The following is a 16,242-nucleotide window of genomic DNA, read 5'->3' as shown; positions in this document are numbered from 1 at the left end:
AGGTGTTGGAAAGGACCTTGACGAGGTACCTGGGCTTGTCCCATTTGGCCAGATGCGGTAACTAACCTTTCCATTTTTGCTTTTAAATCTTAGCTGAGAGCTTGTAAGTGAGTGCTGGGTTTTCTCTGTGTGTTGTATTAATTTGTTTTGTAATTTTCCCTATGGTACTTGCACCCAGACCTGTCTGGGGTTAACTGCTTGTGGCTCTGGGGACAGCACAGCTTCCTGTGAGTGCCAGTGGCACCCAGGGCTGAGCATGTTGCAGGGTCATGGGATGTGTACCCGGTCCGGTATGAGAGTGCAGTTCCCTTCCGTGTTTTGTATATGTCTAGGGTGGTTACATATTCCTGTGCACCCTTCCCTTGTTTTCAGTTTGTTTGGATTTGAAAGCTTGCATTGTGTGGCTGTTTTAGGGTCCCAGGTGTTGGAAAGGACCTTGACGAGGTACCTGGGCTTGTCCCATTTGGCCAGATGCGGTAACTAACCTTTCCATTTTTTCTTAATCGCTGCGGTTTAAAAACCTGAGAATAGTATATATGTATGTGTGTGTATATATATATATATTTCCCCTATGGTTCTTGCTCCCAGACCTGTCTTTGGTTAACTGCCTGTGACTCTGGTGACAGCACAGCTTCTTGTGAGTGCCACTGAGCACCCAGGGCTGAGCATGTTGCGGGGTCATGGGATGTGTACCCAGTCCGGTCTAGGAGTGAAGTCCCCTTCCGTGTTTTGTATATTACTGGGGTGATTACATAAGCCTGTGCACCCTTCCCTTGTACCCAGTTTGTTTGGATTTGAGAGCTTGCATTGTGTGGCTGTTTTAGGGTCCCAGGTTTTGGAAAGGACCTTGATGTGGTACCTGGGCTTGTCCCATTTGGCCACATGCGGTAACTAACCTTTCCATTTTTTCTTTTAAAGATTAGCTGTGAGCTTGCTAGTGAGTGCAGGATTTTTTCTGTGTGTTGTATTAATTTGTTTTGTAATTTCCCCTATGGTTCTTGCACCCAGACCTGTCTGGACTTAACTGCCTGTGACTCTGGTGACAGCACAGCTTCTTGTGAGTGCCACTGAGCACCCAGGGCTGAGCATGTTGTAGGGTCATGGGATGTGCACCCGGTCCGGTCTAGGAGTGCAGTCCCCTTCCGTGTTTGTATATTACTGGGGTGATTACATAAGCCTGTGCACCCTTCCCTTGTTTGGAATTGAGAGCTTGCATTGTGTGACTGATTTAGGGTCCCAGGTTTTGGAAAGGACCTTGACGTGGTACCTGGGCTTGTCCCATTTGGCCAGATGCGGTAACTAACCTTTTCATTTTTGCTTTTAAATGTTAGCTGTGAACTTGCTTGTGAGTGCAGGGGTTTCTCTGTGTTTTTATTTATATATATATATATATATATTAGGGCTGCGCGATTAATCGCTGCGGTTTAAAAACCGCGAGAGTACGCAATTTAAAAAAAAAATAAAAATCCTCAGATTGTCCTAAAAACGGAAGCGGAGAGGGAGGATGAGTGGCAGACCAGTGTGCGGCCATGGGCGGACCTGAGAATGCCCGCGAAATGGCCGTTTTGGAAGAGATTGAAGAGTGTGTGGGAGTCATCTGGGAGTAGTGTGGGAGTGGTCAAGCAGTGGTGTGGCATTGAGAAACATGTACAGTAAGATTCTGTAGTGTACTGTTAAATAAAGGGACTTTATACTATCTATGTAACCACAGCACAGGTAGCACTAGCTAATTTTATTTTAACTATTTTGTGGTTTGTATTTTTATGCTCCAAGAATGTATTGGACATTGAGAAACATGTACAGTAAGATTCTGTAGTGTTAAATAAACGTTTTATTGAAAAATTAAGGTGTTATAGTAATTTTTTATAAAATCGCGATTAAATCGCAATCGCGTTTTTTAAAAACGCGTTTTTTCCACCCATATTGCCCAGCCCTTTTATATATATATATACATATATATATATATATATGTATATGTGTCGATTTAACAAGTGCCGAATTGCCCCTGTTCCCCTTGTTTCTGCATGAGCCTTCAGGCTCTCCGGAAACAGCAGTAAAGAAGTCGCGGCGGACAGCAATCCGCCTGATCCTATACGATCGCGTTAATTGACACCCCCTGTTAGTGGCCGATTGGCCGTGAATCTGCAGGGGGCGGCATTGCACAAGCAGTTCACTAGAACTGCTTGTGCAGTGCTGAATGTGGACAGCGTATGCTGTCTGCATTCAGCGATGTCTGGCAGACATGATACGCTGCAGCATGCGCACACCTTTTGTTTTAGAACAGCCGAGGACGCATTCACGCATGCGCGTTGTAAACAGGCTCATCACAGAATCGCATGCGCATTGACGGGAAGATCTACGATTCGGCATGCGCAATGCATTCTTTGCTTGTGAACACACATTTGACATATTTATAGAGCGGGTGGGACCGCTCTATATGTCAAAACACAGAAACATAGGAAGTCTAATATGGGTGGAGCATAACGGGTAACGGTAGGAGAAATAAAATTTAAATTAAGTCAAAATTCACAGAATTAAAAAAAAAAAAATATAGCGATCTTACTATTTGGAATGTACTGTATACAATACTCGGATGTGTTGTAAAGGGCTAAAATTTACTTTCACTTTAAGTTATATAAGTTTTCTAAATATTGAAGATGTAACTGTAACTTTTTTTTTTTTATATTAAGTACTTTAGTTTGTTTAAAGTAATGGGCGCCACCATGTTGGAACCTAGATTTTCCCATTATCTGTTTCTTGTGATCAGGACAATTATAGATAGGTATATGCTTATAAAATGTATATGTGTTTATTTGTCTGTGTCTATAGACCCATCTAAGGCATTAATTTCAAACTGTTTTGTCTTTTTTAGGAGGCTATAAAAGATGTGCATGTAAAGGGGATGATGTACAAGTGGATTGAAAAGGACATGGGTAAGGCCACTTTTAATTCTTTCAGACACCTTTTTTAACATAATAAAGAGGTTGAACAACGGTAAAAGGAATAAACATAAAACCATATGCTCACATGACAAAATAAAGCTGCAGTTTTCATTGCAAAATTATTATTATATATGAAGTTTTATAATCATGTTGTTTACAGATAGGTGTTTTTGCACAATTTTCTAATTTTGGGATGGATAACATTCTTTCCAATGTCGGCTCCTGATAAATTTTGACCATATGGAAAGCGTGTTTTATGAGTAATCACAATCCAAAAAGGATTCAGCTGCTAAAAGCCCACAGAAGTGAAAAAGTTCTCAGTAGAAAAGATCCCAAAAACTTGTATTTTGTTGTTAAGTATTTGTTATCAGGATTAAAACTAGGGATCCAACCGAAACTGGCATATACAATGGCTGTTTAACATATGAACTATTGTAATCTAAACCCATCCTGATGACGGGTAAATAGAATGAATGCCATTTGTATATAGTCATTATAGGTATAAAGGATGTGTGTGCTCAAACATTTAATTGACATTTTAAAAGTAATTTTTGTCATTATTCATAATTATTGATTGAGAAAGCATAGTTTCTTTCATATAGGTGAAGAGAATCCATGATCCGTTACATATGGGAACTAATACCCAAGTTGTGGAAGTCCATGAGTAACAAAGAGAGGGATTGAAAAAACTGCTTTTTTTGTTGAGAAATTAAATCCACAACCCAAAAGAAGAAAATCTCTTATAATAAACTCAAAAGACAGGCATAATCAGTAAACTGAGACAACTGCCAGAAGGACCTTTCTAAAAAAAATCTGCTTCAGAGGAAGTAAAAACATAAAAATAGTAAAATTTTGTAAAAGTATGCAAAGAAGACCAAGTGTCTGTCTTAGAAATTGGATCAACTGAAGCCTCATTCTTGAAAACCCAATATATTATGTATATATGGCCCTGGGACAGAATATCACTATTACCCTTACTTTGTACACAGATATATAAGGGAGTCTTAGGGAGGCACAGTGGCGTCACTAGGGTGGTGCGGTCATCACCCGGGTGACACCCTCCAAGGGGTAACACCACCACATTAACGTCAATGACTGTTTTTTGTGTGTGTTTTTTTTCATGTGCTTGTGTCTTGTAAGAAGGGCCAAGGGGTCCACCGTCCATGCTAAGGCAGATGTGGGGGGAGGTTCAACACACCCGGGCACAGAGGCAGTGTCATTAGGGCAGGGCTTCCTAACTAAGCTTTGTGCTTTAGATTTACTGATGTCATTTTAAATCTCTGAACTTGTATAAACCTGCGCTATAGCATGGAACTGCAGGCAGGCTATAGCACGGTGCTGCGCATGATCTTAACAGTCCAGTCTCCAAAGGATATGAAGGAGATGAACCCCTTGCCCAGTCCGGTGCACCAGATACCCAGCTGGTGTTTTGTGCTAAGGAGATGGAGAGGCTGGTCTGAGGGCCCTGAGCTCCCAGGGAGTTATATCTCTAAGGCATTTAGATAAGCACTATAAACATACATAAATATACACAAACATGAGGATTCCCATCTGAAATACTCAAACAAGTGGTGTTTTCCCCCTTTCAGTGGTCTGTCTCCCCCTCTGCCCTTATATTATATATATATATATATACATACAGTATCTCACAAAAGTGAGTACACCCCTCACATTTTTCATGTGACAACACTGAAAAAATTGCACTTTGATACAATGTAAAGTAGTGAGTGTACAGCCTGTATAACAGTGTTGTAGCGAGTCTCAGTACCCCAGACTGGGTATACCTGCTAAAGTCTGCTTTCTCTTGCCAAACGCCAACCAATGAACCTCCACTGGATACCAGGCGCTATTAGAATAATGGCTGCTGCAAGTTGTTATAGCTACCCCCAAGAACATTAGCAGAGACTGAATGCTTGAGGGTCAAAATAGGAACTGCTTTATTGCACAGAAAACAGAGCTTTTATACATTTCCAACAAAGGGGGGTAGTCACCACATAATCAATAGAAACAAATATTTTACAATGAGACAAACATCAGACAATGGTTAGATAAACAAGATTCTAATCACATCCTGACTTACAAAAGGACAATGGATGACTCACACAATAACAGAAAGATACTTTACACCTAGACTAGCTATGCAGATACAGTGGGGCAAAAAAGTATTTAGTCAGCCACCAATTGTGCAAGTTCTCCCACTTAAGAAGATGAGAGAGGCCTGTAATTTTCATCATAGGTATACCTCAACTATGAGAGACAAAATGTGGAAACAAATCCAGACAATTCAATCACAAATTTGGAAAGAATTTATTTGCATATTATGGTGGAAAATACGTATTTGGTCACCTGCAAACAAGCAAGATTTCTGGCTCTCACAGACCTGTATCTTCTTCTTTAAGAGGCTCCTCTGTCCTCCACTCATTACCTGTATTAATGGCACCTGTTTGAACTTGTTATCCGTATAAAGGACACTTGTCCACAACCTCACAGTCACACTCCAAACTCCACTATGTTGAAGACCAAAGAGCTGTCGAAGGACACCAGAAACAAAATTGTAGACCTGCACCAGGCTGGGAAGACTGAATCTGCAATAGGCAAGCAGCTTGGTGTGAAGAAATCAACTGTGGGAGCAATAATTAGAAAATGGAAGACATACAAGACCACTGATAATCTCCCTCGATCTGGGGCTCCATGCAAGATCTCACCCCGTGGGGTCAAAATGATCACAAGAACGGTGAGCAAACATCCCAGAACTACACGGGGGGGCCTAGTGAATGACCTGCAGAGAACTGGGACCAATGTAACAAAGGCTACCATCAGTAACACACTACGCCACCAGGGACTCAGATCCTGCAGTGCCAGACGTGTCCCCCTGCTTAGGCCAGTACATGTCCGGGCCCGTCTGAAGTATGCTAGAGAGCATTTGGATGATCCAGAAGTGGATTGGGAGAATGTCATATGGTCAGATGAAACCAAAGTAGAACTGTTTGGTAGAAACACAACTCGTCGTGTTTGGAGGAGAGAGAATGCTGAGTTGCAACCAAAAAACACCATACCTACCTACTGTGAAGCATGGGGGTGGCAACATCATGCTTTGGGGCTGTTTCTCTGCAAAGGGAACAGGACGACTGATCCGTGTACATGAAAGAATGAATGGGGCCATGTATCATGAGATTTTGAGTGCAAACCCTCCTTCCATCAGCAAGGGCATTGAAGATGAAACGTGGCTGGGTCCCAAACACACCGCCCGGGCAACGAAGGAGTGGCTTCGTAAGAAGCATTTCAAGGTCCTGGAGTGGCCTAGCCAGTCTCCAGATCTCAACCCCATAGAAAACCTTTGGAGGGAGTTGCAAGTCTGTGTTGCCCAGCAACAGCCCCAAAACATCACTGCTCTAGAGGAGATCTGCATGCAGGAATGGGCCAACATACCAGCAACAGTGTGTGACAACCTTGTGAAGACTTACAGAAAACGTTTGACCTCTGTCATTGCCAACAAAGGATATATAACAAAGTATTGAGATGAACTTTTGATTTTGTCCAAATGTACACTGGGCACCCGCCTCCCAAATCATAGAATCCCCTCAAGTTCCAGGGTCCATAGTCGGCGGGGAAAAGGCTGGCCTGCAGTCCTCTCCAAGTACAAAAGTAACGGAAGCTTCCGTTACATCTCCCCCACCCCCCCACCCCCGGGGTAGACTAACCAGGTACCAGACCTCCCACTGGTTTGGACCTTTGATAAATCATTAACTTTTTCACAAACTTTTGTTTCTCACTGAAATTATTTACAAACAGCTTGTGCTATTATGGAAAAACTGGTTGTAAATGCTTCTCTTGGAAATAGCAGACATTTATAACTTTGCCATTAATTTTTGGTAATTAGAAGGCCGCTAAATGCTGCTGTGCACCACATTTGTATTATGCCCAGCAGTGAAGGGCTTAATTAGGTAACTTGTAGGGAGCTTGTAGGGTTAATTTTAGCTTTAGTGTAGCAGGCAACCCAAAGTATTGATCTAGACCCATTTTGGTATATTTCATACCACTATATTAACGCCAAATGCGATCAAATAAAAAAAATTGTTAACTTTTTCACAAACTTTAGGTTTCTCACTGAAATTATTTACAAACAGTTTGTGCAATTATGGTACATTGGTTCTCTGGGATCCCCTTTGTTCAGAAATAGCAGACATATATGGCTTTGGCATTGATTTTTTATTTTTGGTAATTAGAAGGCTGCTAATTGCCACTGTGCACCACACTTGTATTAGGCCCAGAAATGAAGGGTTTAATTAGGTAGCTTGTAGGGTTAATTTAAGCTTTAGTGTAGAGATCAGCCTTCCACCTGAAACATCACACCCCCTGATCCCTCCCTGACCCCCTCAAACAGCTATCTTCCCTCCCCCACCCCACAATTGTCACCGCCATCTTAAGTACTGGCAGAAAGTCTGCCAGTATAAAAATAAAGTTGTTTTTTTTTGGTTTTATATTTTTTATGAAGTGTAGTATCCCACATTGAGGATAACTTGGAGTCTAGTTTTTTACTATTATAACAGAATGCAGGCCCCGCCTTTAATCTTCCTTGCACTCCATTTATAAGCTCATACTGATTGAAACACCTTCAGGAAAGTGTTAATCAAGTTATTAGAGGTAGATATTGCACCCACATGGAGATGAATTTAGGGCTAAATTACAAGTGGAGCACAAATGTTCCCATTTACAGGCGTGCAATTAAATAACCAGCCATTACTAACTTGCGGTAGCAATTAGCACTCAGAAAATTAACCAGACACCAGATCTCTAGTTAATTTTTCTAAAAGTGCCCCAAATGCCCTCAAAATAGAGGGTATTATAATTGTTTATTAAAAAATAATGTCACATTTTTTTAAAATAAAAAAACAACTGCAGTAAGCAGTTTTAAGGGGTTACAGTGTGTGGGTGTGGGGTGGTAGAAAAAAATGGCACTGAAAAGTGTCTTTACATAGACTCAGCTGATATGCTATTCTATAGGAGCACAACATAAATATATTATAATTACTGTCCCTTTAAGATTATTCAGTCCTCTCTGTGAGCCAGCAGCCATTGAGATAAGCAGCCTCAATAATTTCCCACTCCCATATATGGTTATAATGGACGGCCTTGTCTTGTGCTATCTCATTATACATAATAATTATAAATATCACAAAGCATCCAAAAGCACAGACCAGCTCAAGCCCATGAATTCTGGGGGATTCTCTGAGGAAACTAAAGCACTAACCTAGACAAATGCTTCATATTTCATAAAATTTTGGCCTCCATTTATTTTATTATAGGCAGAGAAGGTTCCCAAATAAGGAAACTCTCTGTCTGCCTTTAGTGCAAGTGATGCAGCATCTGCTGCCTGAATGTAAAGGACCGTTAAATACAGTAGAATTGCATAACCAACAAGTGCATAATAAAAAAAAAAAATCTAATATAACTTTTTTTAAATGATTTTTTTTTTTTCTGACAAATTTTGAAATTTACTTCAACTTGCCAACCCCTTTATCATGTGACAGCCATTAGCCAATCACAGACGTATACACTGTGAACTCTTGCACATGCTCAGTAGAAGCTAGTGTCTCAGAACGTGTGTAATATAAAAGACAATGGGAGTAAATTTGAAAGTCTCTTAAAACTGCATGCTCTATCTGAATCATGAACGTTTAATTTTGACTAGACATAGACGCAGAGGAAACATTTGTTTCAAATTTTGTTTTGGATCAATTCGAATTTGGATACATTTGAATGTATTTGTTTCGGCTTCATTCGGAATCGAATAAATTCAGATGTATTCAGATGTATTTGTTTCATAAATTCAGAAGTTTGGTATGTGTTATGTTGATTCAGATGGTTCCAAGTTACACAAACGGAATTATCTCACTAAATTTAATTTTTATATTGAATTGTGATTAGTCCATGGCCATTCGAATGTAACAAATAAATCCAAACTAATACCCTTAGGGAGAATTCATTGAATTCTCCAATAAAAGCCATTGCGCATGCATTTTTTTTTATGACGCTTGAGAAGAACTTATTGAGTGCTACAAGAACTGCTGTTTGTTGCGTATGCACGCATTACGTGTAAACACCGGGCCCGTCTGTTGCTCAATAGCTTTACCCTCAGGTCTCACAATATTAAGCTTTGAAACCACTGAGCACACAGAATATTTATTATCATTTATTGTTTATTTCTCTAAGATACTTCGTTTTTGCAAACGTCCATGTTTTAAACGGATTTTACTCAAATTACAATAAGTAAATCAAATACGCTGGATACTCGCTGTGTATTTACTGGTTTACAATATGTTGTATTAAAATTGTATTGTTCTGCATAACAAAGGAAGTAACTGTTGATAATAGAACAATGGTTTTTCTATTCACAAGCAGCTAAATTAAAAAATCTCAGGGTACAACTTGTGACAAATGCAATTCTAAAACTGAAAAGTAGCAATGAAAAAGTGCAAAGGTTCCGCTTGAGAAACAAACAATAAATTATAATAAATATTATGTGTGCTCAGCGGTTTTATAGCTGAATATTGTGACAAGTGAAAACTCGGCCTGAGGGTAAAGCTATTGAGCAACAGACGGGCCCAGTGTTTACACGTAATGCGCACATGTGCAACAGCACTCGATAAGTTCTTCTCAAGGGTCTGTTATTTTTTGCGTCATAAAAAAATACGCATGCGCAATGGCTTTTATTGGAGAATTCGATGAGTTCTCCCCAAGGGTACACCTCTTTTCAGATGAATAATCTCGGGTGGTGCGCTCGCATGCGCAATGGAGGCAATTAGTGTAATCTGTCGCCGGAAGTGATGTCATATTGGAGTTATTGACAGAACAGGGGCACTACATGGCAGCACTATTTCCTGTCGTGTAGTGCTTCAGGCATGTGCACGCTACCTACCTAGGTATCTCTTAAACAAAGAATAAAATGAGAATTAAAAACATTTGATAACAGAAGTAAATTGGAAACTTTTTAAAAATGGTGTCCTCTATCTGAATCATGAAAGAAATTTTTTCGGTTTAATGTCCCTTTAAACAATGGTGCATTGTGTTCCTATTTCAGATGCCTCTATAAATTGTTTGTTTGAATTGTTTTTCAGAGCACTTAATTCTACACGGAGAGGAAATTTATTCTCTTTTGAACAGACTATTAAACCACAAAAAGAAGATTTTCCTTATTACCAACAGCCCTTTCAGTTTTGTGTAAGTATATGAATGTAATAAAATATTGAAAAAAATATATATAGAGCTAGATTACAAGTTGAGTGCAAAATATCACTTCCGCAAAATCGATGTTTGCGCTCAACTTAGTAATACCAGCGCACGCTAATGTGCGATGGTATTTCAAGTGACGTGCAATGTGAACAAGACCTTACGTTTGCATTGCATGGAAGAATTGCGCTTATGAGAGTGCGTTTGCGCTTCCATAGGCTCCAATGAGAGCCTCATTCTCAGGCGCAGTGAAGAGGGTAAGTCGCACAACAATGGGCAGCAAACAAATATATGTGTATATGATTATATAAATATATATATATATGTTTATATACTCATATTAACACATAAATATATTTATAAGTAATATATGGTTTCTAACAAATTTAAAAATGTCCTTACATTTCCCTATTAGCAGCAAATCCCAGACTCATTTATGTATACACTATGAACTCTTGCACATGCTCAGTAGAGTTGCTGCCTCAGAAAGTGTCCATATAAAAAGATTGTGTACAATTCAATAATGAAAGAGAGCTGAAAAGTTTTTTCTTTTTTTTTTTTTTTAATTGCATGGTCTATCTGAACCATGGAGGTTAAATTTTGACGTTAGTGTCGCTTTAGGGATATGCCACTAGTAATGGGCTGTTTGTATTGGCTACCGCAGGCAGTGGCACCAAGGCCTGAGTGCTGGGGGCCTATAGTAGCAGATGGAAAAGAGCCGAATAAAAATTTAAACACTTATTTGTATGTCATTTCTTTTTCTTCTGGTCAATTTCTAGCAGTAATTTTTTTTCTCGCTACTGTGAAATAATTAAGTAAGATAGCATACCACAGTAGGGAAGTAGGAGAAGTTGACGGTCCACCCACGTAGGTATTAATTGCTCATAGACTGACTGGGGTGTAGGCTGATTGCTTGGAATTGGTCGGAGATAGAGTCTATCTATTAAAAGATCTGATCTGTCAGTTGGGATATCTTTCATATAGATGTATATGTGAAGCGCCCAGTTGTTGCCTACTTTTTCCAACAAAATAAGGAATCCTTGACTGGTGTTGGAATATTTTCTATCATGAACTAGATTTTGTTCTGTGAAACATAACAGTGATGGGGGAGACCAAACGTGGACTCCCTGCCCAATATGCCTAGAAAGATATGGCTGCACCTTACTGAAGAAGTCAACAGTAAGCCGAAACGATTGTCTAGGGTTGTCATGCTCCTCATTCAAAGGAGGATTGCCTGGTAATTCACAGCTGGACCGTCCTTTTCTTTATAAGTGATAATCCCAGGTTGAAGTACGCAAAAAACAAGCTACTGAGCTGTTTTTCTTTAATGGTTTAGCACCTCTCTTTTTTTTCTATCTATCTATAACTCTAGACTGATAGATAGATAGTTATCTTATAGATAGACAGACAGATACATAGCTAAAGAAATATCTATCCATCAATCTATATATTTTGTTTTTGTTATTTATTTATTTTTAATTAGAGAGTTGAGTTATTTCTAGAGACACTTGTGAGTTCCACTTACTTACCTTTTAGTTACCTTGGGGGGCAAAAATAATTATTGTACCAGGGCCCTCTCTTTATTAGGTCTGCCACTGACCATAGCTATGCAGAATGTGAGATATGGGAGTGGACTTAATGGGACACTGAAACCAATTTTTTTCTTTCGTGATTCAGAAAGAGCATGAAATTTTAAGCAACTTTCTAATTTACTCCTATTATAAAATTTTCTTCCTTCTCTTGGTATCTTTATTTGAAATGCAAGAATGTAAGTTTAGATGCCAGCCCATTTTTGATGAACAACCTGGGTTGTCCTTGCTGATTGGTGGATAAATTCATCCACCAATAAAAAAGTGCTATCCAGAGTCCTGAATAAAAAAAAAGTTTTGATGCCTTCTTTTTCAAATAAAGATAGCAAGAGAACGAAGAACAATTGATAATAGGAGTAAATTAGAAAGTTGCTTAAAATTGTGTGTTCTATCTGAATCACAAAAGAAAAAAATTGGGCTCAATGTCCCTTTAAAGTTGCATTAATTTACCAGCCAAAACCACATCCATACGAGTAAAGGCTTTCTTTCACAGTTGTCTAATTGCCATAATTATAACTGTACTAATATAAATATAAATAAGTTGAAAAGTCAAAATGTATAAATTCCTGCACAGCCAAGCAATTGGTATTTAAGTTAGAAGGAAGAATTTGAGGAAAAGTAAAAGGATTTGCTTGTTATTTACCGGTACGCGTGTTTTAAAGACCCCTTGTCCTTTATATGTGATTCCATTTTGGTTAAAAAAAAATATATATATTAAAAAATAATAAATTATTTACAAGAAAACATTTATTTTAATATTCGTAACATTTATTTAAACAAGGAACACATAACATTTTGAAAAAATGTTTTTATTCCAAATGCGAATGATGTTATAACTAAATAATGTAATTTGTATTTTTTATGCAGAAACAAAGGAATGAAGCATATGGTTGGAAAGAACTGGATAGATCTCTTTGACGTAATTATTGTGCAAGCTGATAAACCAGCGTTCTTCACTGACCGACGCAAGTATGTCTAATGTAACATTCTGTTGTAAAACAAGCTACGTTTGCAATCTGTTTTCAACATACAACATGCTTTAGAAACTAAATATGTATTTGTTAAAGGGACAGTCAAGTCCAAAAAAACCTTTCATGATTCAAATAGGGCATGTAATTTTAACCCCTTAATGACCACAGCACTTTTCCATTTTCTGTCCGTTTGGGACCAAGGCTATTTTTACATTTTTGCGGTGTTTGTGTTTAGCTGTAATTTTCCTCTTACTCATTTACTGTACCCACACATATTATATACCGTTTTTCTCGCCATTAAATAGACTTTCTAAAGATACCATTATTTTCATCATATCTTATAATTTACTATAACAAAAAATATAAAATATGAGGAAAAATGGAAAAAAACACACTTTTTCTAACTTTGACCCCCAAAATCTGTTACACATCTACAACCACCAAAAAACAACCATGCTAAATAGTTTATAAATTTTGTCCTGAGTTTAGAAATACCCAATGTTTCCATCTTCTTTGCTTTTTTTGTAAGTTATAGGGCCATAAATACAAGTAGCACTTTGCTATTTCCAAACCATTTTTTTTTCAAAATTAGCGCTAGTTACATTAGAACACAAATATCTTTCAGGAATCTCTGAATATCCATTGACATGTATATATTTTTTTTTAGTAGACAACCCAAAGTATTGATCTAGGCCCATTTTGGTATATTTCATGCCACCATTTCACCGCCAATTGCGATCAAATACAAAAAATTGTTCACTTTTTCACAAATTTTTTCACAAACTTTTGGTTTCTCATTGAAATTATTTACAAACAGCTTGTGCAATTATGGCATAAATGGTTGTAAATTCTTCTCTGGGATCCCCTTTGTTCAAAAATAGCAGACATATATGGCTTTGGCGTCGCTTTTTGGTAATTAGAAGGCCGCTAAATGCCACTGCGCACCACACATGTATTATGCCCAGCAGTGAAGGGGTTAATTAGGGAGCATGTAGGGCGCTTTTTAGGGTAATTTTAGCTTTAGTGTAGTGTAGAAGACAACCCCAAGTATTGATCTAGGCCCATTTTGGTATATTTCATGCCACAATTTCACCGACAAATGCGATCAAATTAAAAAAAAACGTAAAATTTTTTACAATTTTAGGTTTCTCACTGAAATTATTTACAAACAGTTAGTGCAATTATGGCACAAATGGTTTTAAATGCTTCTCTGGGATCCCCTTTGTTCAGAAATAGCAGACATATATGGCTTTGGCTTTGCTTTTTGGTAATTAGAAGGCCGCTAAATGCAGCTGCGCACCACACAAGTATTATGCCCAGCAGTGCAGGGGTTAATTAGGGCGCTTGTGGGGTTAATTTTTGCTTTAGTATAGTGTAGTAGACAACCCAAAGTATTGATCTAGGCCCATTTTGGTATATTTCATGCCACCATATCACCGCCAAATGTGATCAAATAAAAAAAAAAAGTTCCCTTTTTCACAAACTTTTTCACAAACTTTAGGTTTCTCACTGAAATTATTTACAAACAGCTTGTGCAATTATGGCACAAATGGTTGTAAGTACTTCTCTGGAATCCCCTTTGTTCAGAAATAGCAGACATATATGGCTTTGGCATTGCTTTTTGGTAATTAGAAGGCTGCTAAATGCCGCTGTGCATCACACGTGTATTATGGCTAGCAGTGAAGGGTTTAATTGTGTAGCTTATAGGGAGCTTGCAGGGTTAATTTTAGCTTTAGTGTAGAGCTCAGCCTCCCACCTGAAACATCAGACCCCCTGATCCCTCCCAAACAGCTCTCTTCCCTCCCCCACCCTACAATTGTCCCCACCATCTTAAGTACTGGCAGAAACTCTGCCAGTACTAAAATAAAAGGTATTTGGGCTTTTTGTTTGTTTGTTTTTTTAGCATATTTACATATGCTGATGTGTAGGATCCCCCCTTAGCCCCCAACCTCACTGATCCCCCAACAAATAGCTCTCTAACCCTCCCCCTCTGCCTTAATGGTCGCCATCTTGGGTACTGGCAGTACCCAGTTTAGTAAAAAAATATGCTTTTTTTTTTTAAAAAAAATGGCCCTTTTCTGTAGTGTAGCTTCCCCCCCCCCCCCCCCCACAAGACCAACCCCCCACCCCTTCCAGACCCCTTAGATGATTTGCAAAAAACCTAAACTTAACTTTTTTTTTTACTTTTGCCTTAACTTTTCTGTAGTGTAGCGGTTCCCGCCCACCGCCACCCGTGCGCGCCCCCAACGGTCCCGCCCAGGATCCCGCCCCCCTCCACTCCACACAGCCCATCGATGGCCGCCCACCCGCCTCCCACCCACCAACGATACCAGCCATCGATGTCAGGTGCATCGGATGGCCAAGGGGGGTTATTGCAGGATGCCTCGATATCGAGGTATCACTGCAATAACCGGAAAGCAGCTGGAAGCGAGCAGGATCGCTTCCAGCTGCTTTCCAGACCGAGGACGTACGCCATACGTCCTCAGGCGTTAAGTGTATATTTTTTTGAGGACGTATAGCATACGTCCATGGTCGTTAAGGGGTTAAACTACTTTCCAATTTACTTGTTATCACCAATTTTGCTTTGTTCTCTTCGTATTCTTAGTTGAAAGCTAAACGTAGGAGGTTCATATGCTAATTTCTTAGACCTTGAAGGCCACCTCTAATCTGAATGAATTTTGACAGTTTTTCACCACTAGAGGGCGTTAGTTCATGTGTTTCATATAGATAACATTGAGCTCATGCACGTGAATTTACAGAGAAGTTAGCACTGATTGGCTAAAATAAGGGGGCTGTCTGCAGAGGCTTAGATACAAGGTAATTACAGAGGTAAAACTAGTATTATAACTGTGTTGGTTATGCAAAACTGGAGAATGGATAATTAAGGGATTATCTATCTTTGAAATTCTGGTGTTGACTATCTCTTTAACTGTTTTACCACTTATGTTGTTAAACAATATAAACATAATCAAATTACATAAAATATATAGGGCCTGATTAAGAGTGGCACGCAAGCGAAAAGGGGTTTATCACAGGTGTTTGGGCACTTTGGATTAACAAGTTGAAATTAAACGCGATCGCTTGAGTGCAATTGAAGTTAACGTGCGTTGGGATAGGTGCGTCATCAGAGCCCTGGTTAACTGTTTTGCAAAACAAAAAAGTGTCACAAAACAAATCAAAAATACAATACAAAGTAGAGTTACACTCATAATAACACTATCTCATAAAAACTATTGAAAATGAATTGCACAAAAAAAGTTATAAGGGCTCAAAGATATGTGGTGTAAGAAAAAAAAAAAAAAAAGGCTGCAAAGGGCTTTAAAGGTATATGAAACCCAAATTTTTTTCTTTCATGTTTTGGAAATAGCAGGCAGTTTTCTAATTTACTCCTATTATCAATTTTTCTTCAGTCTCTTTATTTGAAGAAGCAGGAATATAAGCTTAGGAGCCGGGACATTTTTGGTTCAGTACCTGAGTAGGGCTTGGTGATTGGTGGCTACCAAATGACTG

General features: G+C 38.8%; 1 protein-coding gene across 2 annotated transcripts in view; it reads left to right on the top strand.

Annotated features, from left to right (window-relative positions):
* NT5DC2 (5'-nucleotidase domain containing 2) overlaps positions 1-16,242 on the top strand; it is a 271,150-nt gene that overhangs the window by 162,675 nt on the left and 92,233 nt on the right. For both annotated transcript variants that reach the window (XM_053721025.1, XM_053721024.1), the window contains exons 7-9: positions 2,873-2,933; positions 10,061-10,163; positions 12,629-12,730. In XM_053721025.1, the coding sequence (XP_053577000.1) occupies positions 2,873-2,933; positions 10,061-10,163; positions 12,629-12,730 (266 nt within the window). The remainder of the gene's footprint in view (positions 1-2,872; positions 2,934-10,060; positions 10,164-12,628; positions 12,731-16,242) is intronic.

Source organism: Bombina bombina, chromosome 7 (genome assembly GCF_027579735.1).
Source record: "Bombina bombina isolate aBomBom1 chromosome 7, aBomBom1.pri, whole genome shotgun sequence".
Classification (NCBI taxonomy): domain Eukaryota; kingdom Metazoa; phylum Chordata; class Amphibia; order Anura; family Bombinatoridae; genus Bombina; species Bombina bombina.
This window is presented reverse-complemented; position numbering and strand designations above follow the sequence as displayed.